Source organism: Anoplolepis gracilipes, chromosome 5, assembly GCF_047496725.1.
Source record: "Anoplolepis gracilipes chromosome 5, ASM4749672v1, whole genome shotgun sequence".
NCBI classification, from domain to species: Eukaryota; Metazoa; Arthropoda; class Insecta; order Hymenoptera; family Formicidae; genus Anoplolepis; species Anoplolepis gracilipes.
In genome coordinates this window covers 6,457,014-6,483,860 of record NC_132974.1, presented here as the reverse complement: position 1 = coordinate 6,483,860, position 26,847 = coordinate 6,457,014, and the positions used below count along the sequence as shown (strand labels likewise).

Genomic DNA, 26,847 nt, shown 5'->3' with positions numbered 1-26,847 from the left:
GATTGATCGGAACAATAGCGATCGAGAAGTCAGTACGCACTTTCGCGAGCAGACCGATCAACAGTCTGTGTTCAGCTAGTCAGGCACCAAACGTTGTAGATCCTACGGTCGCCGGCTCGACCGAGATCCATTCTAGTCGTATATTCTTCCTCCAACGAGGTGACGTTTCTCCTCGATTCACTCTACAAAAGTCACCCTCTCTGTGAACTTTATAATAATAGTCATTTACGTGAATGCGTGTTCTGCTATATTTCCTTAATCGCGCGAACTTTTCAAGATCACGTGTAACGAGCAACGTGATAACGGTTATTAAATAAAGAAACATCCTTACGTTTGCAAAAAAAGAAAAAAAAAAAAAAAAAAACAAATCCAATTTAAATCCCGTCGAAGGGTGATCGATGAGCGCGGCAGCGCTCGAGATCATGCCAACAGTGCCAGGGACCTTCGTGTCATCGCGCGTCGACCGGGGCGGATGGGACTCTTGTTCTTCGGGTTGCGTGCTCGAGATTCTTCCCTGAAGATGTATGGCACCAATGAAAGCCACGGGCCGAACCACGGGCCTTGGACACCGCCTCCCGCGCCCCAACCGCTCCCGCCGCAAGCCCAGCATCAAAACCATCCCCGACCTCACCCCCACAACCATCCGCCCAGCCACCCGCCGTACGTACCGCCGGCGTATCAGCATCCTCATCACCATTTGCCGCCCCAGGTAATTATTGATGGATATATTCCACACGTACGATTAGTACGAGGTCGAGGATCGAAAATTCGCGCCAAAGGCAAGACCACGTGCCATCGAAAAAAAGCTTACTCCGAGGGTGCGTTTGTCGCTTACATTAAACTTTTAACAACGACGACACTGATAGGATATCCGAATGTAATAAACATTACAAAGTTAAAAAAACATTTAAATAATACCTAAAATACGAAAAGTGTTTTTTTTTATCAAGTGTGCGTTAATAATTAAAGAGCGGTATAATAATGCTACTAATAATAATATCACCAAAAAAATTAAACGAGAAATAATAGTAATTTATTTGAAAAAATTGTAGTCTCATTCACGAGTTGTCGGCTGAAGAGGAAAACTATATAGACGAGAAGCAATTGCAAACGTAAACGGTGTATAACTATCTTTAGACGTACGTTCGCTCGTTCGCTCAATCTGACGATTAATCACGAGGTGGAGACCGCATTACCCGATGACCGCTTATTAAATTACCTACCTACGTGATTCGAATTATGGTTATACCCGCGAGAGTGTCTTTACCCGCTGTTAAGCGGAGGGTGTTCGCCTAGCAAGTGTCGTGCGATCGAAACCCGTTTGTAGCCTAGCAACTGCGAACATTCTCTTCAATCGCATTCGAATCCTTCATCTTTAAGATTCACGTGTCACTAAGATCACTTTACAGAGCGAGAAGAACGAAATCTTTGAAAATAACGACGTGACAAGAGCGCGACTGAAAACGACTGTTAAATAATTAACACTTTCGAGAAGTCGTGCTAAAAATGACCGTTGCATATTTGATCGCTCTTCGTGAAAATCTTGGTGGGGCTCTTAGGTCGGAAAACTTTTCGCAGATTATTGAGATTATTTTTTAGCAGTCGTGACGACGAAGTCTGTCACGCTGTTGCGTTTGCGATTCATTCAACGGTGGAAATGACATATTCATCGCGTCGAGTGAACCAAATCGAGTCAAATATAGCATTACAATATTCACAACAAGACGAGACTGTAAACCCTCCGGCTAATCATCGATAGACTTTCGCCTGGCGTTCTTTACACTCTTGACATTGGACTCGGCCGGCTGTCCGCCGACGCACATTAATACGATCGATGGTCCGCTATCTCGCGCGATCTCGCGGCCTGCTCGATTCTTTTTTTTTCTTTTTCTTTCTTTTACTGGCCAGCCCCTTACAAGCCGCAGGATAACGACTACCTTTCGGCGTCCTTAATTTTGACGTACCGCGTTGTGTTATTTGATCCTATCCACTGACAAAACAGGAAGTCCGATTTTGCCTATTGCATCAGAAGATAATAAAAGACACTGCTTTTAGAACGATGACAAAAATCTCGTCCTACAAAAATTTTATCAATTTTTCATAGATACCCCTAATATATCGATTAAAAAAAAATGCGTCCTTTTTTTCTTTTTTTCTTTTTTTTCTTTTTTTCTTTTTTTTTTTTTTTTTTTTTTTTTTTTTGCAAAACAATAAAGTTTGTATGAAACTGTGGCAAAAGTGTCTACGTATAAAGACTTTTCAGACATTATCATATAAAACTATTCCAGTTAATAAGAAAATATTCCACAGCTCATCTTTGCGTGTAATTAGACGATTCATACAGATAAGGAGTTGCTCCCGACGAGATATCGCATAACGAGTCAAGGTTAGTTAGTGCGCTTTTACATTCAACTCTAACATTAGGCAGATGGAAAAAATAAAACGGTAGCGAGACAGGACAGACCGAAGAATCGGTTTCGAAGAAATCAAATCGTCCCTTTCACGCAGCTGATCGGCGAACGATCGTCCGCGTCGACCGGAAGCGTACAACATACCGCGTGGAGAATCAACGTGCAACGATTCAGGCGGATTAAAGCCGACAATTACAGGGGGTGGTTCTCCCCCTTTTCCTTTATATTACAGTACATACTATTCGCGGCGGCAGTTTAGACAGATAGGTGGGTAGGTCCGCGAATGAGTCAGGTCATGCTAGGTTAGATTGGACGTTGTCTCCATACACACATGCGTTCACTACATATACGCATACGCATACACGTATACGTGTACGTGGCTAACGATATAACATGTGTGAGCCGCTGCATGGCCAGCGTGCGTGGGTGGACAGAGGGCGCCGTGTGTGCGTGCATGTACGCGTGTGCGCGCGCGTGGAGAGAAGGCATATGGTCAGCAGGTGAGACCTTTACTTTGTATTCCAAGTGTATAAAGTAGCCCACTTGGAGTGGCCCGACGTTACTCGCAGACGTAACTCACTGTAAGAGAGAAGGAAGAAAGAAAGAGAGAGAGAGAGAGAGAGAGAGAGAGAGAGAGAGAAGAAATAAAAGAAGGGTTGCGCGTCGGCTCCTCCTGAAATGCTAATGATCCCTTGGAGCATCAGCATCAAAAAGAAACCTGCCGCGATGCGGAGAACGAAAGCCATACGTCGCGATTCGAATAGTAAGAAAATGAGGTCGTGTACATTTTTCAAGCGGGAATCTCGTGGGGAGTTGCACGTCTGTGTCAAAGATATTACTCGTGTTGAAATAAAAATATAAATAAGAAATAAAATTAGAATTTTCTTTATTACATATTAACGAATCTCGACTGGAAATACTCGCCACATTTCTTGTAAGACCTAATAGTTTTAGATTTTACTGCATTGAAGAAGGAACGCAGATAGAGTTTAATGGGAGATTTTTAAGGTAATAAAATATAAGAGACAAAAGCAGAAAAAGGGGAAGGGGGAGCGAATAGATAGCTACAAAAATTAGAATATGGCGAAGAGTCGCACGTGAGAATGGGTAAAAATGCAGGATAGGCGAGAAGAAGAAGATCGGAACGAGAAATGTTTCTGAGGAAATACAGTGGGTGTCATTTGATATATTTTTCCATTATTAAGGACATTAAGCCAACAACCCGCGGGCCAACTCTTTCCGTTTTCTTCTTTCTCTTTCCATTTTTCCTCGCGGGCCTCGGCGGGACCGCGACTTTTCTCTTTTCTCTCTCTCTTTTTTTTCCCGCGTCTGGCGACAGCGATAAATCAGAAAAAAAGATTCAAACCGCCAGTATGGTCGGGCGTCGGGACGCAATTTTCTGCCAGGAGATAAAAATTTGATTAATGACGGCGTCTTGAAATTTAAGAAAAGCGCGGTATTCTCACCAAACTCTGTCGAAAAACTTTTACGGAGAATAATAGCCGACATTGTTCGCGTGTCGATGCTGCCAAAGTCCCACGATTGTCTTAATATCTCCGAGAATCGTTCAAAAATAATAGCATTATATTTTGTAGTTCAATTATAATTAAATTTGTAAAAAATGATAATTTTTAGAATTAAAAAATTTTTATCAAAATAAATTAAACTCGCTGAAAGTGGTATATTTTATTTCTTCGTTTTATTTTGCAATATAAATGCGAATTATATGAAGAAATCCGACAATTATCAGCAAGCAAAGGTATGAGTCATTTGACAGACAAAATGTTTTTTTTCTTCGCAATTTAAAGAAATCTCGATGGGCCACTCGAGACAGTCGTTAAAAATTCGCGACGCGACTTGATCTCGGCGTCAAACCGTTTTTCACGAACCCTTGTGTCACTCCCGTCTCTTGGTTAATCATCGTGAAAGTTCGTTTGCAAGGGGCAAAGGATACGAAAAGAGAAAACCTGTGTTGGCAAACAATTATATAGCATCCTTAAGATATCAAATAAATAAATATATATATATATATATATATATATATATATGTATTACACAGATATACAAAATACATTCGATTATCGAATGCACGTTTTCTTTCAGTATTTTTAAAACAATTATATTCAATATGTATATTATTTGTCTGCCATATATTCGATGCTGCAGGCATGAATAATTCTTCACATAATCCGAAAAGCTATACAACTGAATACTCGCTAGGATCGTACATACATCGATTAAACGAAGCATCGCCGTAACCTTTCCCCCTCGAGTACCGCAAAACAGGAGCAATTTCATTCAAATCGACGAACAACAGCCGGTCGACCGTGTCCAGGCGGAGGTAGAAAAAGGCGAGGAAAAAGACGCGGAATAAAATCGTGCTGGGCAGCCTCTCCTTCTCCCACGGGGATTAAAGAGAGTCCAGGGATGCCCAGCGAGAACGTCGAGATCGTTGGCCGTCAAGTATCCCGCAGTCACGTCGAACGACGAACCGGGAGAAAGGGTTGAATTCACGGAAACTTGAGAACCCCCGGTGACAATTTCAATTCTCTCTGTCTCTTGCCCGACCATCTCTTTCTCTCTCCTTCTTCTGCTCCTCGCAACCCGGTGCTCCTCGTCGCGAAAGGGGTGACCTAAGATTCTTAAAACTTCTCACGAGATTTTTCGATTTTAATTACAGTTTTAACATATTTTAATAAAATCCTTCGCCGTCTTTGCGAGTCCATCCTATTCGCGCCCACCCCTCCCGCCCATCTCTCTAATTCCCCGCCAAGTTTCAATCTTACACCCTCGCTCGACCCGACTCTTGCCGCGGACTGTACAGCCTTAACGTTAACCCTTTCGTTCGTTCACCTACACCCACACCGAACCTACCGTAGTGGCGTAACACCTGTTCCCCGAGAGAACGAGGAGAACCCAAAATTGAACGTTCCTCCACCGGTTACATGGCCCGGTCCGCCGTTCTATCAGTTTCGATTCTTCCTCGCGGCGCTGAGGAAGAAGCGGAGTAGTGATTGAGCCTACGTATTTTCTCCTACGTATCGTCGTGCAATCCTACATCCGCGTGAATGTGATTTTTTCAACCGATCGAAATTCGCGTCGAAATCAATGGAAACAAAGTCGATAAACTGTAAGCACTTGAATGACAAATTGTACTATAATACATCTCGTGACAAATTTGAAAAGCATAAAACATCTAGAAGTATTATAATACCTGACATCTCATCAGATGTAAACCCACACTTGCTACAAATTTACTAATGTATCGAAGAATATGTGGATTGGATATTTAAATTTTTTTACACATGTTAAAATACATGTGTGTTATATATACTGATGATACTTAAAAATTCACACGCAATTGTTTGCAATGAATTAAGTTTGAAAGTTTGTCGAGCTCCGTACTGATTTGAAAAGATTTAAGATTGTAATATCAATATCATTAGGTCAAGTTGTACCGCACCTTTATTCCGTAATCATAAACGTTGACTCTCGGCCTTGCAATATCATAACTATAGCAGTAACTTATCGTCAAGTTCAACGACTCGAGTTCGATGATACAACACTGTTTCGCGTATTTTCTCGACTTTTAACAATGTTGATTTCTTAATATATTTATAAAAACTAGCACAAGCAATACGAGGATCGATCGAATCTGTGCGCGTTTTGAAATATCCATGCCGAAACTGTGAGAAAGAATACAATATCTTGGAACGACGTTTTCTCTTGATACATTATTAAAAGTGGTTGAAAGTAAAATATATTTATTTTACAGTACTAATAAAAGAACTAATAAGAAATAGTCTTGATCTAAACGATGTTTTATATCAATAAACATCAGTTCCATGATAAAATATTCTGCCGTATCTCGCCTTGTTTATTTCGTTTTGTTTACGTCAAACAAAATATATTATTCAAAGCGCTACTATTGCGCACATATATTCACTCATTTGTATAAAGTAGCGTAATGGTACAGAAAGAAGGAGATGACAGCCTTCTCCGGTTTCGGCAGCGCAAGAGGACGGATGGCGATCGACTAAAAAATTATTATATCGCGGTCAGGGTCGATTTGCCATCCCCCGTTGCTCGACGAAAAGTACAGCGTACCAACTAACCCCGGCAGTTCTTCTCGCAGATCTTCATGCACAAGAACGCGATGCAGATGCACGCGAGGGAGCTTGGCGCGGGTGCGCTGACGGCGAGGCCCGGCGGCGGCATCGCCGGAGGTCTAGCCGGACTTGGCGTCGGTGTCGGCGTCGGCGTCGGACCCGGCATGATCGGCGGCAACGAGGTTAAGCCGCACCAGTGCCAGCAGTGCCTCAAGTCGTTCTCCAGCAATCATCAGCTCGTGCAACACATCAGGGTCCACACCGGTGAAAAGCCATACAAGTGCAGCTACTGCGACCGTAGGTTCAAGCAGCTCAGCCACGTGCAGCAGCACACACGACTGCATACGGGTGAGTGACAGTTTTTTTTTTCACTAATTTTTCCCGCCTTTTCTCTTCTTTTCTTTTCGATTACGATTTTGCCCACTCGGATTAAAATCGCCGCCATGCGTAATCGGTCGGCACGCCGGCCATATAAATTAATGCAGAATAATACGCGTTAAACCCTCTAGTACCCCACCACACACCCATACACATACCGGCGCCCAGGGCTCGTCGTCGTTATAGAATCGCGCCGAGTTATTGGTCAATAAATTAGTGCACGAATATATATTGCTGTTATAGTAAATTCTATGAATACTATATCGCCCGGGCTATAGCCAATAATCAATAAATTAATATGCAGTTATTGTCTGTACGAGCAATCATGCGTCCCGATTGTGACTAACTTGAAAGTGCACCAGTGCGAAATTGCTTTGTGCATGCAACATGCGTGCAAGTAAAATATTTCTACGTTATAGAGTAGATTCGGCTAAACAAACAAACGAACGAACGAACGAATCAACGAAGGCGTGGGCATCCGTTTACCCTACGCTCTGCTCTTTCGCGCCCCGCGAGGCTCTCCGATATTTAGATAATGATGCATCTGCAGCCGCGTAGAAGGCGGGCTAAAATAACATCGACCGAGCCGCGCACGAAAGATTCGCAATAATGAGAAAACCCGATCTGACTGCAAAGGCGAGCCAATGGGTCACGTCCGGGTAGAAAGAATTTCATTAAGGGATGAGCGTAGTCACTCGGAAGGTATTAGCCTCGCGAGCGAACGGTCAGCGCGCGCCGTGCACGACTACCAGACCCTTGGAAAAATCTCGTTGACCTTAACGAAGATTTGCTTTGCCGAGGCAGCAAAAAAAAAAAAAAAAAAGGAGAGAGAAAGAGAGAGAAAGACGAATACCCCGCGTCGAGTATTCGAGCTATTTAATCGAATCGTCCGAGTCGGTGCGGAGCGGAGCGAAAGAGAGATACGAGACCCTAAGTAACAATCGATCCGAGGAAAAGCTCGTCGACAAAGTAAACGGATCCCAATGGTTTCGACATAACGAATCGTCGAGTCGTTCTCTTAAACAACGAGAGCGTTGCGCGAGGAAAGCGACATAAATTCGTCCATATAATCGCGCGACTCGAGCCGCATCAGCGGTTTATAAAGGCGGACGTGTCATAGCTTTTGACGAGAATATCCAGCGTAACCTGATTTTCCACATTCGCGCTTATCTTTTTTATTTCTATACCGGGCGCCGCACCGGGCTCCGGCCAAGCCTGACTTTTCTTAACCGTAAATAGCGGCGAAAGAAGAACTCGCATTGATTTTAGCCGGCCCATCTCTCAACCTCCCATCTTCTCGTTCTCTATGTCTCTCTCTCTCTCTCTCTCTCTCTCTCTCTCTCTCTCTCTCTTTTCCTCTTTCTCGCTCTCTATCGCGACCACCCACGGCCAAATAACTACTGCTCAGCCACCCCTTACATTAATAACCGCCCTTCCCCACATATCCCACCCCTCGTCATCGTCCTCCTCCGCAGGGTGGTGCTCAAGCTGGGCGTGTATGCACGCGCGTACGTAGAAGGTCCGCTTTAGATTTGCACACTTCTACCGATAAAATGTTTTAAATGCACCCGTATGCACAGCCCCCGACTTCGGTTGCATCGAAAGAGAGGGTGCAAAACTTGTAACGATATCTCGTGACGAGAGCTGCGAACGCTCGAATCGCATTCAGTCGCGAATCGGAATATTTCTATTTTCGAACGCGTAGGAGAAATGATTGAACGGTGCAAAATTTATACCCATACAACATGCAAACTCGACAAACTTGTTGGTTCCCTGTAAATCATAAATCTTGCTTCTATCAAACAAACAAGCTCTTTGACAATTTATATTCGTCAATCGTAATAGTCGATCCTAATTAGTCACAATTTCGTCATTTATCGTCACTTAATTTTTTTATTGCATTATAGTTAATGACGTTTCACGATAAATATATAAACATTCCAACAGAAAAAGACCCACAAATATTCAAAAGATTCGAATTCGTTATACTGCTGTACATTTATTGAATAAAAATCACATGTCTGCATCGAATTTTTATAGAGTTTTTTTTTATTAATTATTAAAAATTTACCATACACCCTCGCTCTTACACGACGCAAAATTACATATATTTGAAAATAAAATAAAAAATTGGAGAAACAATACCGTTGGCGCGTACTAATTAATATCGCTGAGTAACGCGAATGCAAAGCGGCATATTCGCAAACTGCGCGCATTTTTGCAACAGAGCAGAATCCCGTTATAGCGTTTGCACCGCGTATTGATTTCTCATTTCGATGAAATTCTGGCGCGGCGGGGCACACAGCGATTGGTCGCTCGTATTCAAAAATCGGCGGGAATTCGCCGGCGTGCCGACGCGCCCACTCCTCCCGTCCCCCTCGTTCCATCGTTCCGCAAATATGCACACGAGTTACATCGTTCGTGCGCATATATGTGCACGCGCGTGTCTATATATTATACATATAATTCATTAACCGAAATTTGCGAGAACGCAACGGCCGATAAAACGCGCGTGGGGGTTGGAAGGGCGCGAGGCGAAAGAACGGGGTCGGAAAGCGGAGAGGGAGAGAATATAATATCGACGAGTGTCCACGATATCGATAGCTGGTCAATATCTGTAGCATAGACAAATACCTGGCGAGGGTGTATAGAGTGCAAGGGAGAAACGGACCGAGAGCGCGAGAGAGAGAGAGAGAGAGAGAGAGAGAGAGAGAGAAAGAGAGAGAGAGAGAGAGAACACGGTCCGTCCACCCCTTCTCGCGTAGGGATGACCAAACGGCCCGGGCCAATGAGAGATCGGCTCGCCCCACCGGAGTGGCCGAGCGCGAAAAAGCGCGGGAATTTTTCGATCGTCCGATCGCTCAATAATGGAACCGAAGTTACGCGCCGCCACCGTCGCAAGCGCACACGACCGCGCGAGCGCGTGAACACGGTCACGTATGTATATTCGCACACGTAAACGCACATGCACGCACGTATATGTGTCTGTAAACGTATGCGACGATTGGGATGCAGGGAGATAGAGATAGATAGAGCGAGAGAAAGAGAAAGAGAGAGAGAGAGAGAGAGAGAGAGAGAGAGAGAGAGAGAGAGGGATAGAGTCGGTGCACATAGGCAGGCCAGAGGCTACCAAAGATTATCCCTTCGGCAGCGGGCAAAACTCAATTTCCCGGCCAAAATCTAATGATCGGCCGCCCTGCGCGCCAGGGATTAATCGGTTTTCCCGGAGCCGCTAACCGGGCACGTGTATGCCGGTTGCGAAAATCGAAAAGCGACTGAAACGGCGCGGGACAATCTCAAAGGACTATGGTAACGATTGTTAAACGCTTGCGAAAGCCCATAATCTGGGTGTCCATTCGGTAACATCTATGACCTAATGATCCGTCTATGAGTGTAATCCGCGTTACGAAAGACGCTGATGCGTAATAGCCACGTTATCGATAACACATCGGTATTCGCCCCGGAGCGAGTTTCGCAACAGTTGCATTGATCGGACGTAATTCGTGAAAGATATCGCCGGAGAATGGAGTAGTATTTTCCGTCTATCGCAAGGACCACGAAATGCGGTTAAAAAGATGTCACCCCCGCCGAGGGTGATGTCGATGATAGCGGGATGCTTGAAAAAAGGAGCACGTTCCACCGGCGAAATTGACCGGACAATTTTAAAGCCCACTTAATACTGCGAAAAATTGCCGTTTCGTCGGCGCATGAATAAAAATTAAGGCTTCTACCTCGACCTCCGACTTCCCTCCGCCCTTCCGCCCCGCTTCTGCGCGCGAAACAGTTTGGAAACGAGCCTGCATATCCGTATTTACGAGGTGCCGCCGTAAAACGGGGAAAAGGACAAACGCTCCTGAATTCAGACCCCGAGTCTTCCTCTCTCGTCCGTCACTCTCTCGTTTCCTCCACCTCACCCTCCTCGCCTCTCTTCGCCGACATTCCGCCGGCGCGGCGGTCTGTTCTGGGTCCGCGCGTTCTGCCGCGTTCTGCCGCGTTCTGCCGCGTTCTGCCGCGTTTTTCCGTCCCTCTCGCACTTTTAATTCGCTAATTTCGCCCGGTTAAGAATTCATGCGGCGGAATGCCTCTCGACGGAGACGTCTCGAGAAAAATCAAAGCGATGAGAAAGCAGCGCGAGGGAGGAGGGGTGAAGGGGAGAAACGGGAGTACCGCGGAAAAGAGCGACGCCGCGCCACGGAGGTCCCTTTATCACAAATGGCGTGGAATGAAAGATTAAACAACAGCATAACGACGCTTTGAACACGAGAAATATAAAAGTGATGACGCGACAGAGGCAACGCGAAAAGTCTCGCAAAACGAGCTTACGGTCAAGTAAGATAAGTTTTTTTTTTTTTTTTCTTTTTCGCGTCGACCAATCAATTTTACACGTCGATTCTATAGATGCGTCCCTACGGACGCAAATTGATTGAATAAAATTTTCGTATTTCCAACATGTTCTAAACCGAAAGTTGATTAATTTTCGTTGATTAATATAACGCGGGGGCTAATCAGCCAACCGATCTATAGCCCCGCTATGAATGTTTTAACAGAGCGAACGTTAGTTCTAATACCAGCGTGCTGCGCGGCATATTCGTAAATTGCTCGTACACCAGAATTCATGCATTCATGCAATTTTGCGAGCGATGTAACCGGCCCATGTTTAGTAATTAACACACTCAACTTCAGCTTCGTCGCGGCAACTTAAAAAGACACGATATCGTCTTATCGATAAACGCTGAAATTTGCTGCAACTTTTCGATCTTTCTTCTTACATAATTGGCTTTACATAAGTTTGACTTTCTCTCTTATGCTCTGAGATATAACTATATAATATACACTATTTACAAAATATAATTATTACAAAACATGTATGATAGAAATATTATTAAAAAATATTTGTTAAATAAATAATGCTCAGAGATATATAATTTATATATATATAATATTTTATTTTATTTCACAACCAAAAGTCGCTTCGTTCTTTCGTCAAATATTCAATCCGCAGCCGTTTAAATATCAGTGTGTTCCGTGAGAAAAGATACGGGAAGTGCAAGAGAAGAAAAGAAAAGTGATTAATCCGAGAGGAACGCCGTATGGTCCGTGGCCAAAAAAAATGAACGTATAGTCACGGCGCATATGCATAGCCTGTCGACGCATCGGGCTATTCTAATTTTCTACCAACCCTTGCGCGGTAGTTTCATATTTTTTCCGTGAGGGTTAATTTGAATGGAACCTTCACTGTGAGAAGGACGAGGAGAGAGGAGGACAAGGACTGGCGATACATACGCAACCGCCCACGCTTTTTTTTTCTTTCCGACCTTGGACCGTATCGAACGCAATAGATTCGATACAATAGATTGATCGTCAATCTTTTTTATGTGTCTGTCGTGCCCGCTGTTTTGATCATATCCGTGATTGAATATCAAGATGACGATGAAACGAGGACGATATAAGCACGATCGCGAATCGCCTTGACAATTTTTCTAAACCCGTTGCGAGCCCGCCCGCACGCTGATTGTCATAGCGCGGCTGTTTGTGATAGGAGATAAGGAATCTCGGTGCAATGTTTACACGGCGCTCTGTTGACAGAGCCGAATGGCGAACTAATAGCCGGTGAACTGATATTTTTTTTTTTTTTTTTTTTTTTTTTTACGTAGCATTGTGACGATAAAAAACTTGGCGAGAAATAAATTAATTGAGAAAATATATATGACGGTAACTTTTATTTATAAGACTATACTATTATTTAATCTTTGAGAATTTAAGCTCTAATCTTAGCGAAATCGAAACTGCAACGTCGCGTCGCTTCTATTATTACTATTTCTTCATTTTTCTCAACGCTAATAATTATAAGTAGGAACGATTGCGGAATGTAAGTGCCACGATTTCGAATTGCTTGTCGGACGAGGAACAACGGTTAAGTCCTTTTTCACGGAGCTCGGCGAGTCTCCTACCTTTTTGTTCAACACTTTGTACGGCGTTAGTGGTCGATGAAACTAATTACGCGGGATGGCAAAACGTGGGCTATAGTATGCATATTGTGAGGTATAGTGCACTTACCTCGTTTTTTCCCACCCGCAGTTAATTAAAATTTAATGGGAAGGGAAACCGCGCGCGAGCTCGCCTAGCCGGACAAATCACGTGACTCGAGAGTTCTCCATAGTTCAGTTATGAAGAAGGGAAGTGAGAGATACTTTTAAATAAAATTTACAACGTTCTTCTTGAATAGTCCGTGTTTAACGCGCGAATCAATTTTATGTAATCGGCTTATATCTGTCGCTTTAATATTTCGGATACTTGATATTTTAGAGCGTCACCTCAAAAAAAAAAAAAAAAAAAAAAAAAAAATGTGTATGTCAGTTTTATATAATTTAATTAAACTGAATTAAGCACAAAATATCATAAAGTGTGTTTTTAACACGCGATAAAACTCGGGATAAACGAAGTTATTTTTCATCGCTGTACATATTTTTCAATAGACGTTTTTCAAGGCACATTCACTTTTTCCGCAACACGCAAATCCACAGCGCGTCCTGAGATTGTTGCCATGAGAGTGATTTTTTTTTCGCGGCTATCTTATCGCTCGTAGCTGATATAGAATAGTCCGAGATGCAGCTAGAAGTAATAAGTATTCGTCGAAGTATAAAAAGCAAGGTCGCGTTAGTTTTCACGCTGTCGTGAATTCGCCGTTATTATTTAGCGCAGATGTAAAAGCGAACATCTTTCCCTTCTTCTTCCTTTTCCTCCCACAAACGATCGCAATATTGCGAATAAATGTTCGTAGCTTTTGCAAGCAGCAATTAAAAATGACTGTCGAGAGTGAATCGGAATGACTCCAGAAACGACGAGATTCGCGATTTTCGCAAGATGCTTAAAGAGACACCGTCGTTTTAATCTTTGAATTCGGCCGAAAGTTCACCCTTGCTTTACTGACTTACTTTCGCAACCCTTTCGCGAACGGGGACGCTCCTTCAAGATTCTCCTAGCGAGACGAAAATTCTTGTTCCCGTTGAAACATACGCCGCGCGTGTGGAAACAAAAAGAATATTTGAAATACAAATAAAATATCCGCGCTGGCCTCTTCTGACGTAAATTAATTAAATTATTCCACAAAAAAATCTCGTTCTTGGGATGTCATCATTTTCAGTAGAAAGTTTTTTTTGAAAAAAAAAAAAATATATATATATATATATATATATATATATATATATATATATATATATATATATATATACACGTGTATATCACGCGCAAATATTGTATCAATATAATCTACCGATGTTATTTATTTATTTGTGATTTAATTTTTTACGAGTGCTTTTACTAATGAATGGTTGGTATTGTACATGAATAACGAACGTTCGCAATAATTTTGCTGGAAGTTTAAAAAGTCGTCCCTGCCATATGGCTGCACGTGCGGGGAAAGGAGTGTCAAGCGGAGAGCCGAATTTCGAACGAATATTCGCGACTGAACCCTTTTCGTCTCGCAATCTGGTTGAGTGTATAATTACAATACTTACACGTCGCCGGTGAACGGATGCGCTTAACGAAATATAGATTAACTTTCTAATCTGGCAGAAAAGTTGGGAGTTTTTGCGCAAATTCAAGTATGATCGTCGTGCACGATCACATTTTAGTCGTGAAGAACCGGTCAGTAGGTTAAGGATACTTAATGTTCCTCTCAGCCTATGCAATGTAATAATTTCGCGCCGCCAAATGCCATGACGTTGGCGAAGCGAATTGACGTTCCTCTCTTTTTATTTCATTTTATTTTTATATTTTTTTCTTTTCATCTGCGTTATCGATGGTTTGTTATCAACGCGCCCGAGAGATAGGTAATCCGTACCGTCGACGTATTTATTTTGCATCTGCAATTACTCCCATTATCGATGACGCGTCTCGCGCTATCGGTCGGTCGTCCAATAATCTAATAAAGAGAACGAGATGTACAAAATGAGAACCCCGGCCATACTCACTTTGGAATAAAAATTTATGCATCTTTAAACAGAACAAGTAAATGCAGCGGCGCGATTATCTCGCTGACACTGCGATTGCAAAATCACGAAGCGTAAATCTGTATGTACATAATTGCAACATTAATGCTATATCTTATTGATATTATTAATGACTTAGTAATATTAATTAAATCTCCCAAGGGGGGATTATGATGCGGCATAAATTTAGTCTTTATGAATGACTAATTTATTAATCACAATTCTTAAAGGAACTTTGAGTAAATTAATCCTTGTAAAAATTCGTGACTCCGTCAAGTATCGAATTTCTCAACCGACCGTATATTATATTTCAATTAAATACAAAAAATTACTCGTAAACAAAATTATACTCGAGAATCGTTAAAGCTTCAATATCAAAGTTTCTCTCTCAGTCTATAATAGCGTCAATAATATTTTCCATCCTTGCAAAGAGAAGAGAGAGATGTATTTTTTTTATCTGCGTCGCACTCGGCGATATCGAGAGAGCCTCGGATTGGAAAGATTTACGCGGACCATTTATATCGATCGCTCGGGGCCGGCGGGTCAAGAATATTGAGCACGGCCGGCCATAAAATAAGATATAGATTTCCATCTAGTAAACTTTCTACACGGCATGTGTGGGAGGTAACGCGCGGGACGCGCCATACGGTATACGAGAACGCGGCCGTCTTACGTTGGAAACTTCGGGGCTTAGCTTTGCGAGTGCGCGAGATCAGTATTATATATATATACGTAAATGTATTGTCTATGTGTGAAGGTACGCGTGTACCTCGCTGTGTGCAGCAGACTTAAAGGCGTATGAACATTTCGACGATGCACGAGCTTAAACTCACTTTCTCGTAAATACTCAGCACGCCGCGTGTCTTTTTAATACTGTTTCTTTTTTATTTGCATAAATAGATGGATAGATTTGTGTCTTGAAAACAAGCTGACCTTACTTTGGCAAATTTTTCCCTTAAGATGAGATCTTATCTATAATCAGAACCGTTTGCAGTAGGGTGGTTCGTTGTTAATTCAGTTGTACGTCAACCTTATCGAGAAATCAAAGGTCGTTCAACTGGCGAGTTTTCGTGGCGAAGGGTGGCCTTCCAGGATCTTACGAACAAATGGCTCGCGATGAAAAATCGTAAAGACACGAGGGTCATCAGGACTTAACTCCGGCCACTCGACAGGCCGAACGTTCGTTCTGAGACATTAATTTTTACCCCTTTTTACCCCGTTCTGCCTAATGATCCGAGGTTTGCCATCATTTCTACGACGACGAGAAAGAGAAAAACGCGGGGAGCAAGAGTGAGGAAAAAAGGTCTCGACGAAATGCCTGTTAAGCGACGAAAGATTGTCGTTAAAGAAAAAGGGGCGACGATCTTGTCCTGCATCCAGAAACGATCGGACGGATGCGGACGGGTAAAAGTAGGCGCCGCGTGTACTCCTCTTCCGGTGTCTTATATAATTCGTTCTTCTTTTTTCTCTCTCCTCGACTAGAAGCACAGTGACGACCACTTCAACCCCTCGTTTCCCCCTGAGCTCTCTCTCTCTCTCTCTCTCTCTCTCTCTCTCTCTCTCTCTCTCCCCCCCCCCTTCTTCTCGATCCAACTCGTTTTCGACCCCCTTTGCCGTTGGGAGCGCCGTCTTGGCGACAATGGGTCTCATCAGGCATCGGGAATAAATTATGTTCGGCTGAGTCCGCGAGAAAAATTACGGCCGGCTTGAAATTAGAGTTTGTCGCGCGCGGCGACAGCGATAAAGAGGAGAAGTTGTCGGTAAAGTATTCTGCTCGATGAACTTTTTTTCTACGGCAGTGCGTGGTTTCCGTGTAAATTTGCGTTCTCACCTGGCAATTCTCAACTCTAACCTTAACCTCCGCGGATTTCTCTGCCAGTTCAATACAAACTTTCGTTAAATGTTGGATCTCGTGAACTCAAGGAGCTTACGGCGATTGACACCGAGAGGGCAATAATAGAACATCCATGACCTAAACTGACAGGTATCGCGAATAATATGTGGAAGGTGAGAACGTCTCGTCGAATCTATCGCGATCCTCAATATTCCACGTGCCGGCCAAACGATTTATAGGGTCGAAATTGATCGCAGAAAAAAGGGTTCATCGGCCTCGATGCGTGGAAATAAGCCACAACGATCAGGAAGGGTTACGAGCCTCATCGAGGTCGGTGACTCCGATGTTCCCCGTGGACGGGCCGAAAAAAAAACGAAAGCATTGGTAAAAAAAAAAAAAAAAAAAAAAAAAATAATAAAGTAAAAGGTAAAGAGTTTCGGGCAAGGCAGGTGAAGCGCTTCGGGAGGGTAAGAGTGCGGGAGCAAACGGGAGAGAAGGAGAAAGAGGGAAAGATAGAGTGAGAGGAAGGACTGTACCATATGCCCGAATAATTCCACCCGCGCACGACCCGACCAACCGACAACAACAGGAAGTTCGTTGGCATCATCATCATCATAGGAAGAGCCACGGAAATTCTTCGAGCGTTGAATGACCTTGCTCGCGAATTCTCAAATCTCTTTCCCACGATAACAACCTCTTTATTATGAACTACGCTAAATTTGTCGAATTATTTCAGTTTTCGCGCTGAAAGCTTGTCGATGCATTTTAATGAATTTAATATAATTTTAAAATCCTCTGCTTTTTTATACAACACTTTTTATCGTTTAACATCATAAACGTTGCAATCAAAACATTCAATTTTTTAAATTGTTTTTCTAGATATACGTATCTTTTTATTGAATTTTTTCCTTTATCACGTGTTATCGTGTTAAATGTAATTGATAATTGAATTCCGCGTTGTCAGAATTCAATGAGCATTACGAAAGAGCTTAGCCGGATAGAGAAAACGCAACGTGTCATGAAATACAGAAACGAACAGCGGAAGCGTAATAACGACATGCGGAACAAAGTGGAGTCGGCAGTAATCTTTGCTTCATAAAACTTTCATGGCCGCTTAATACGCCGGCTGACGTTCGGCTGATGACGAGCGAATAGGTCGCCGCATTCGGCAAAATAAACGCGTGCCTAACCAAGTTACGAGATTATTGATCAACTATATCACCGCCCTTTACTGTGCCCGGCCGCGATTCCCGAACGCTTGCCCGCGTGCCTTGCCCGCATCATCAAACGTAGAACTCTCGCTGCCGCCAACGAGCCGAGACTAGATTCCGCGCGCTTGCCTGTTCGTTCGCTCACTTGCTATCGACTCGAAAATCCGCTTCAATTCGGCTGACGTCTATGTCTGGGTGTATGCAAACCTTGAACTTTCCGGCCACGGAGGCCGCGCGACGTCGGCAACGACGAACTGCAAAATGCAACGGCACCGTCGACGTCATCCCAAGTGCATCGTTATCCGACATTGTCTAGATCCGGGATTGAATCTCGGGATAATTTTGCCCATTTTGGATTTCGCTTATTTTGAGCGTCGGTAGACACGCGAAAATGATCGCTACGTTTATATTCGCGACCAGGTAGAAACCAGAAATCGAAACCGGTTATAACTTTGTTGAGCTCAATTTTAGAAGACATACACATACGGAAAGATGTAGCTGGCATGAATTATCGTACCTCTGTGTAGCATCGAAAATTGAATCGATCCAAATCATACCGGTTTTGGCGCCTGTAGATTCGTTTCATTCAATATGATACTTGCATGATATATTTGCAACGCAAAACACTAAACCGATCAAACTGGCTGGAAACGAGTCGAGCTAGATCATTGTATACTTTCTCAAGTGTATAATTCATCATGTCGTGAATGCGACCAAGGCATACGTACTATGTGCATACGTACTTCCTTCAACGAATAACAGAAAATCAGAGGGTTTCAACCCCGAAATGCACTTTCGAGAATGATCGTTGACGGCGAGTTTAGAAGAGGCTGTACCAGGGGTGATTTCGCTTGGACTACTGATGATGACTGTACCCCGCTGTATGCGGGGGATATATACTCACACATCAACATATCCTTGTACAAATACATACACACGAGAGAAATTTCGCACGTACGTACGTACAGCACATTCGCCAGGGGGTAGAAATCATTAAAGGGGCGTGGCGTACCCGTGGTTGCCCGGATGACGGTCACGTGAACCAAGATGGCCGCTAACCGGGAGGGCTCCCCTCTTTGCAACAGTCATTTGTTATCGGCCATTTTATTTTAATGATTTCCATGCATGCGTGAAACGCTTCGTTGCATCGCTCGGGAAAGGGATGTATATTCTCTCTCTCTCTGTTCCCCCGACCCCCCCTTCTCTCTCTCTCTCTCTCTCTCTCTCTCTTTCTCTTATGCTCTCTATCTATTTATCTCTTTCCCTCTCGTTCAAATTCTATGTGCCTGGTAACGTGTTCTCCTAGCGCAATATAACGCTGTACCCAGCCGAATCGTGGCGCTAACGCCAGTTTCATGGTAATTCCAAACCCGATAAATTTCCAAACGCGTCCACGCGTAAACGCTCCGCGCTCTTCTTTCGATAAATCTGATGGAATCTGCCGATAATTATTTCCGCGGAAAGTAATTTCATCTGTCTGAGCGCTGTGACATCATCGTAGCCGGAAACTTCGGCGATGTTAACCACCGCGTGTGCAAAACGGACACACCTCTCGGCGGCAGCTTTCGCGAAATGCTGAAGGGTCGTTTGACCGCTTATACCGCATTTTAACACCTTTGCGAAATTAACAGTCTATTTTCATAACTTTGACATAATTGATAGAGATCTATCTCCTCGAAAGAATTCTAGAGTTTCTGACAGGTCATCTTGGAAAAAGTTTCAGCGATTAAATGTAAAGTACAATAATTTAAAGATAAAGAAATAGAATAAAACTTTCTGTCTTTTGTTATATATGTACATGTATTTGTAACAGAATTTTCTCTCTTTCGATTGTTATATATCACACATATTTTTTAAGTAAAACTTTTAAAATGCTCTCAGAATTCTCTAAAAAACGCCATTTCCAGAAAAAGATTTTAACTCCTGAAAAATTTTTTCGATAACTAAAAAGAACATTTAAAAAATCTTTTATTTTCATTATTTTCATTACGTCTAAACTTATATTATTTAAAGAAAAAATTCTCTTTTTAATATAAATAACTGTAATAACACTATAAAACTATTATTAGTAAGTCGTTTTATTTGCAAGTCACTTTATTTCGAAATCATTTATCTGATAAAGTAAATTGATATTAATAATCTGTTCTTTCTTATGAAGAACGTATATTTCTTCGTTCACAAAAAGCATGACAACTAATTTTTTTTTACCTTTGTCAGCACTTTCCGAAATAAAAGAACTCATTTAAGGGTGTCGAACAAGGGATAGAAGGCGGTTTCGGTATAGCAGTTAATTATGCGGTTATATAGTACGCTTGATTATTAATGACTGTCACGGGAATAATTATCAAAACACAACGACTCAATTGTTTGGCTCTTGCACTAGCTGGGCTAGCGAAACCGTAATTAATATAGACCAATAAACGCGGCGCGCCCATAACCCGTCTAAATAATTAATTCTTCATTTTTGTTGTGGTGCGACCGCGCGCGAATGACGTTTACTATCGCGAATTTATTAATGTGTGCCATATTAATATATGTAGGATAGAATCCCATGATTCTTCCAAGTACATCCGGTAATCGTTGTTGTCACCGTAGAAATCTTTTTATATCATCCCAAAAGTTCGCTTCATCGGTAGATGAAACCAACGATTCCCGGACATGTAAGAAAATTAATGGAGAATGTCATATTACCGTCATACTTTAGGCTAAATTTGAAACTTAATCGCTTTTAGACTCTCGCTTTAGCGAGATAAAAGCTCTTTAATTAGCATCGGACCAAGCTATAGAAACCGCCTCTTCCAAAAATACCTTCCCGTCGAACCAAGGTTAATGCAATCCGCGTCGTACATGAGAAACTTAAATTTTTTAACGACCACTTTGCACTCTTGCTGTATTAAGCACTGTGTGAATAACGCAACCGATGTGCCACCGAAAGACACGAAGTGCAAAATTCAGAAGAATTCTCTCGTCACATAATTATTTGACGCTATTTTTCAACATATCACCCCACGCTCTTACATGTTTTTTTCCAATCTTAAATGAATTATCGTTAATCATTATTTTATCTTTTTCATAAAAAGATAAAGCAAGCTCTGAGAATTGTTTATATATAATGACTGTTACTATCTGATTTTTTTTTTTTTAATACAATAAAATAATTTTTTTCATTCTACTTTCAACATTTTTAATTATATATATCTTTTTTATTTTATATATTATTTTATACATGTTATATATGTATATAACTGTATAAGTATATGTATATAAGTGTATAAGTACTTTTTAATATGCAGAAGAATATAGCTAATAATAAGTAGAAAATTTAATATAGCTAGAATATTATTATTAGTCATATCTCTATCTTATTGTTAGAACAAATTGTGCTACTTTCAAGGAGATACGGTGATCAAACGAGAATTTGCTAAAATACGCTGATAAGTGGAATAAGCTCATTCACGAGTCTCTTGATAACAATATGATATAATGTTACAATTACGCGTATAGTTCGGGTTCTAATCCTCTTCACAATTATCTTCATATCTCTCTCTCTCTCTCTCTCTCTCTCTCTCTCTCTCTCTCTCTCTCTCTCTCTCTCTCTCTCTCTCTCTCTCTCTCTCTTTCTGCATATCAATTTTTTTGTTTACAATTAAATATCGAATCGCAATCTTGAAGTCTGGCGTCTAGCACGCCATTTGTCTGCCTTTAAACTATCAAATGAATCGTTTAGTCTCGCGTACACCAAAAAGTAGAAGGAGGATGAAATATTGCGTCGCTCTCGATAATTGCGTAAATTTGTTCGCCGCCTTTCACGCGCCATCACTGTCATCGTCAATTTTTCCGGGGAAACAGTACGTATTCGCCACTATCAGCGTCCCTCACACCAAAATTCGAGGTATGTATCACTCGTGTGGATTGTTGGACGAGTGTCATAGAAGGTCGCAAGAGCGAAAGAGCCGGGGGTCGAGGTAAAGGGGGCTCGCCAGGAGAGAGGGTCATCAGTGCGAACAACGCACGTGCGTGTGAGTGCGTGCAATTTAATGATTTCCAGCCGGAATTTCGATGACGCCGGGAGTGCGGAGCGAGGGGAAAAGGAAGGGAGAGAGTCGCACATTGGGTGGAGAAAAGGGGGAAGAGAGAGAGATGGAGAAACGCGCGGCCGGAAGAGAGAACGATCGAGAGCGGCCGCGAGTTGGTCAGGGCCGGCGCGTTTCCGTTCGCGAATTCCTGTGCAGGGGATAGATAGAGAGAAAGACAGATAGACAACGATATATATATATATATATATATATAGAGAGAGAGAGAGAGAGATTGGGACGAGAGAGAAAGAGAGAGAATGAGACATGGAAGGAAAAAGAGAGAGAGAAAGAGAGAGAGAGAGAAAGAGACAGAGAACTCGGAACGAGAGAAAAGACGCTCGGCCGGGAGCGAGATGGGGCGTAAATTTTCTAGCAATGCGTTCATTTGTTCGTTGAACGAAATGCGAATGCATTATACATGGATTGCAGGGGACATTAATTTTCTGCCGTGGACGTGTAGTGGGCCGCGCGCGCGGCAGGGCTGTGCCGGGCCGCGGGCTGCGGAGGGAGGGTGGTCGAACGCGCGAGGGAGTTGGGTGGCCATCCATCCGGTATATAACATCTACCCGGTACGGTGTGCGGGTGCGACCGACCAGCACACACCACCGGTCAGACTGACGTCGAGGTGGTGGAAAGGTGGGAAAGAGGGAGGTGGCGGTTCCACGGGCTGTTTCGTGCTCACACGTCCAACCACGTGCGAGCTTTTGCCGAGTTTTCTACATACTTTCGCGAACCCGGTGATTTTGATGAGTGGAGCGGCGAGATGTATCGGCGTCGCGGAAAAAAAAAAGCGTCAAAAATCTCGCGGTTGGTCGACAGGGACGGCTGGTGGACGCGAGATCTCGCGAAAAGAGTCGCGACTGCAACCGGCGTTAAAGGGTCGCTGCGCGGCGAAAGGGCGAACGGGGTGGAAAATCATTGGACGTTCTGTCAGAGGTGTTTGATATTCCGAAAATGATTTGCGCGAACGCCGCAACGCATTGGAGGAAGAACGATAATGCGAGAGGAAAGGGTGAAAGAGAGAAAAACAGAGAACGAGAGGAGGATGTCAGAGGGTGTTAGCAGAGAGAGAGGCAGGCAGGCCAAATGGGCAGAGAGAGAGAGAGAGAGAGAGAGAGAGAGAGAGAGAGAGAGAGAGAGAGAGAGAGCTCGAGGGTAGTAACCGTACGTCAAAATTAAATGTTGAAATTCGTGTAGAATGTCTGGCGCGATAAATTCATTCGTGCAACAATGATCACGATTTTTAATGGAATAAAATTGAAATTGTCCGGGCCCCGAAATGACGGATAGAATTTATGGCTTGCACGAAAATACGTGGCAGCAAATATTATATTTTACCTACGTTATGCAACCAGAGCGATATTTTGAAATAAAGCACGAAATATTAAGAAAAATGCGTGATTAATCATTTTTCCAAATTATAACTGCGCGTTATTTAGATTGAAATTATATAACTTTTCCCATAATCAATAACTATTGTTCAGTAATACTGTTTTGCATCTATCTCTTATAAAGAAATATCGAAATACTTGCAAAATTTTTAAAATAAGTTAAGAAAATAGAGAACGCGCCAAATGTCCACTGAATGCTTGGCAAAGTGCACCAATTCATCAAAAGTTCTTTTACAATTCGTAATTCTTACACTCGACAAAGGGTTTCAAAGAGTCGGGATTAGACCCTTCGACCAGGCAACTTCGAGCGATCCCTCTTCCCTCTCCCCTTTGTTGCTCCATCTCTTGTCCTTTCGTTTCGCACGCGAGATTTTAAATTTAATCATAACTCTTCGCAGTTCTCTCCGCGCGAGGCCACGCAAATTATTATTACAGATGGGAAGCCATTACATTATACAGCGAGAGAAATTATTTAATTATTCAAAAAAATGGGATGCTCCCGATTTAATAAAAATTAGAAACGAATAAATTCTTGATTATTAAGGGTCAACTGCTTTGTCGCTTTCGGATCATATAACGAGCGAATCAACATAAAATTTTAATTAGATAAGAAGTCAGTTTATAATGTTTATATAACATGTATGTAAATGACGTTTATCATTATACATTTACGGATTAATATCTTAGCACGGTCGATTAAACGATAACAAGGTAATAAAAATGAATGCCGACTGCACGCTTGAAATACCAACATTATACACACCGCCGCGCCGCCGCAATATCGTTTTTTTTTCATTATTATCGCGCGAGAATGCATTGGTGTCAGAGCAGCGTTTGTCTTATAATAATACTGGAAAATTGGCTGCTTTTGTAGAAACGGATAACCGGCCGGTGTTTACAATATTCGTTCTATGTCATTATTTCCCTTTTATGAGCTAAAAAAGAGAGGTGTGTTAACCCTCTCGCCACGTTTGTTCCTACCGTCGCTGTTTCCGGTAGCGCCAAGCGCGTACAAAAAAGGTGAATATTATATATGTGCGAGCGTACACGTGGACGAGTTCATCGTTCTACAAATAAATATTTCAACCGTCAATTATAAGCGTCGACAATAAGAAACCACTAGACTTCCCCCCCGATACCACCGTTGATATATAGCCGGTATATTAATACGTTTTTAATTGTAGCGCGACAGAAAACATACGGTCTCGCGGGCGAGGGAGGGAAGAGCCATACGTCCCTTTATAAAAATTCCTATGGTGTTTTTTTCTAATGTTATTCCTTCTTGAACCCCCGATCATTCCTAGAACATATAATTTTTGTCCAAACAAAAAGAAAAAAATATATTATTTTGACATTTGGAACGCAAGAAGTTTTAATCACACGTTAAATATTGATTTACATATATACAGGATGCTCTCCAATTTCCTTTAGCTCTCGAAAAGATTAATAACTACTACAGTTTTATTTGCATTACGTATTCAGAAAAATATAAGATAGAATTTGCATGAATATGCACAAGTAGATTCTTGATGATAAAGAAGTTGATATATGATAACGTATGTTTCATATTATACGAAAAACCTTTTTTGCAAACACAAAGGCGTCTTCTCCTTTTGCATTTATTTCACGTAGAAAATAAATACGAGCGATTAACTCGATCGTTTTCTTCAAGGAATCGCTTGCTCTAATAACAGACTTGCCAACGCCACAGACTTACCGGCATCACTTTAAAATCCAACTCCTTTTATCATCGCTTCTGTTATCTTTCATCGTGTAAAGAAATATACATGTTGAAAAAAAATGCATTTTGCGCATCTCGATCGCGTTTTGCTTTTGCTCGCGGAAGTTCTAAATGTCAGCACGCGATAAAAGATTACAGAATCTAATTTTGCTCGCTTGAGTTATTTTTATTAAATCGAACACGATGAAATTCTCCGATGAATCACGCGACTGAATAAAAGATGAATCCTGCGAAACGACTGAGAGATAGGAGAGAGCGAGAGCGAGAGCGAGAGAGAGAGAGAGAGAGAGAGAGAGAGAGAGAGAGAGAGAGAGAGCAGAAGGAACAAGTGCCCGGGGTAAAAAGGATTGGGGAAGAATGTCGATATTAATAAAAGTTAAATTGAGCCAATCGCTTGTAGGAATTAGAATCGAGTCCACTCGAGACGAACGGCGAGTCGTGGAGAGGAAAAAAAAACGCAATAAAAACGCAGCGGCAGCTGAAGTCTGCCTCTCGAATGCCGATCGATCGACGCGATTAAACAATCGAGGAGGCTACATTACTCTATCATTATTACGCGGGAAGAGGCGGAAGAGGCGCTTGAATATTCCTATATCTTGATACAAACGCAAATTTTCTTAAGCTCGTACAATGGAAACAATTTGCGAATTTACGTGGAAAATACTTGCGCGTTAGCTGCACGTCGAATTTACGCATTTTTGTCGAGGCCGTTCGTGCCTTCCTGCCTATAATACGGAGAAAAATGCGACCTTTTTTTTCCTACCTTCCTACTCGTCGATGTAGATGTAGAAACCTGTTGCATGCCCGTGTAAAAAAAAGACGAGAGTCACTGACCAGCCAATTTCACTTCCTTTTAAGCGCGTTTTTCTACATAGCTTTTACCTTTTAAGAGCGAAACCGAGGGAATGAGACATACGTGGCGAGCTGACAAACGAGTCATTTATGACGTTTCAATCTCTTCATCAATCTTCGTCGCGCAGACCGCGAGGACAAAGTTGATATTGAATATGCGATACGTTAGGAAGATGATACCCACTTTTATATGCCAATCAAAGTAAACGGTATAAACGGCTTAGGAATATAAATACTTTAACACATGATTAGGAATAAAGAAAAGTACTAAGCTATTACATAAATCAGCATAATAGAATAATGTATTGAGAGATGGGAAAAGTATTTTTTTTTTGTGTGAAAATTTGTTATCAATAATTAGCGGCAATTAATAAAGAAAAAAATAAAGAAAAAATTCTGAAATATATTATTTTTCGTCTTTCGATGGAGGACGAAAAGGATTTTTCCTTTTGCGAATTTTGAAAAAGATCTTGAGGAAAATTGCGTGACATGTCCGATACGAATTTGCCGATCGAGCGTGTACGCCGCCGTTACGTGCACCACCGTCTACCGTAACACAATTTACGTATACGCTCGTGCACAGCCGCACGAAATTCTAATACGCCTTACGATATCTGATCGCAGGTGAACGACCGTACAAGTGCCATTTACCGGACTGCGGGCGGGCCTTCATCCAACTGTCGAATTTGCAGCAACACCTGAGGAATCACGACGCTCAGGTGGAGCGGGCGAAGAACCGGCCGTTCCACTGCAACATCTGCGGCAAGGGCTTTGCCACGGAGTCCAGCCTCCGTACTCACACGTCGAAGGTCAGTCATGTATGTACCAAATCCGACGTCCAAATTCGCAAAAA

At 42.4% G+C, this 26,847-nt stretch overlaps 1 protein-coding gene and 1 long non-coding RNA gene across 8 annotated transcripts in view; one reads left to right on the top strand and one right to left on the bottom strand.

The window, feature by feature from the left end:
* Positions 1-26,847, bottom strand: part of LOC140665660 (uncharacterized) — a 216,204-nt gene that overhangs the window by 147,536 nt on the left and 41,821 nt on the right. The gene's annotated exons all lie outside the window — the stretch shown is intronic.
* The window catches only part of Dati (zinc finger protein datilografo), a 77,824-nt gene that overhangs the window by 26,632 nt on the left and 24,345 nt on the right, over positions 1-26,847 (top strand). For 3 of the 7 annotated variants that reach the window (XM_072892000.1, XM_072891998.1, XM_072891994.1), the window contains exons 3-4: positions 6,535-6,868; positions 26,619-26,803. In XM_072892000.1, coding sequence (XP_072748101.1) covers positions 6,535-6,868; positions 26,619-26,803 — 519 coding nt within the window. Of the gene's footprint in view, positions 1-6,534; positions 6,869-26,618; positions 26,813-26,847 lie in introns of all 7 variants that reach the window. The other 4 variants (XM_072891999.1, XM_072891996.1, XM_072891993.1 and 1 more) reach the window with 2 other exon arrangements.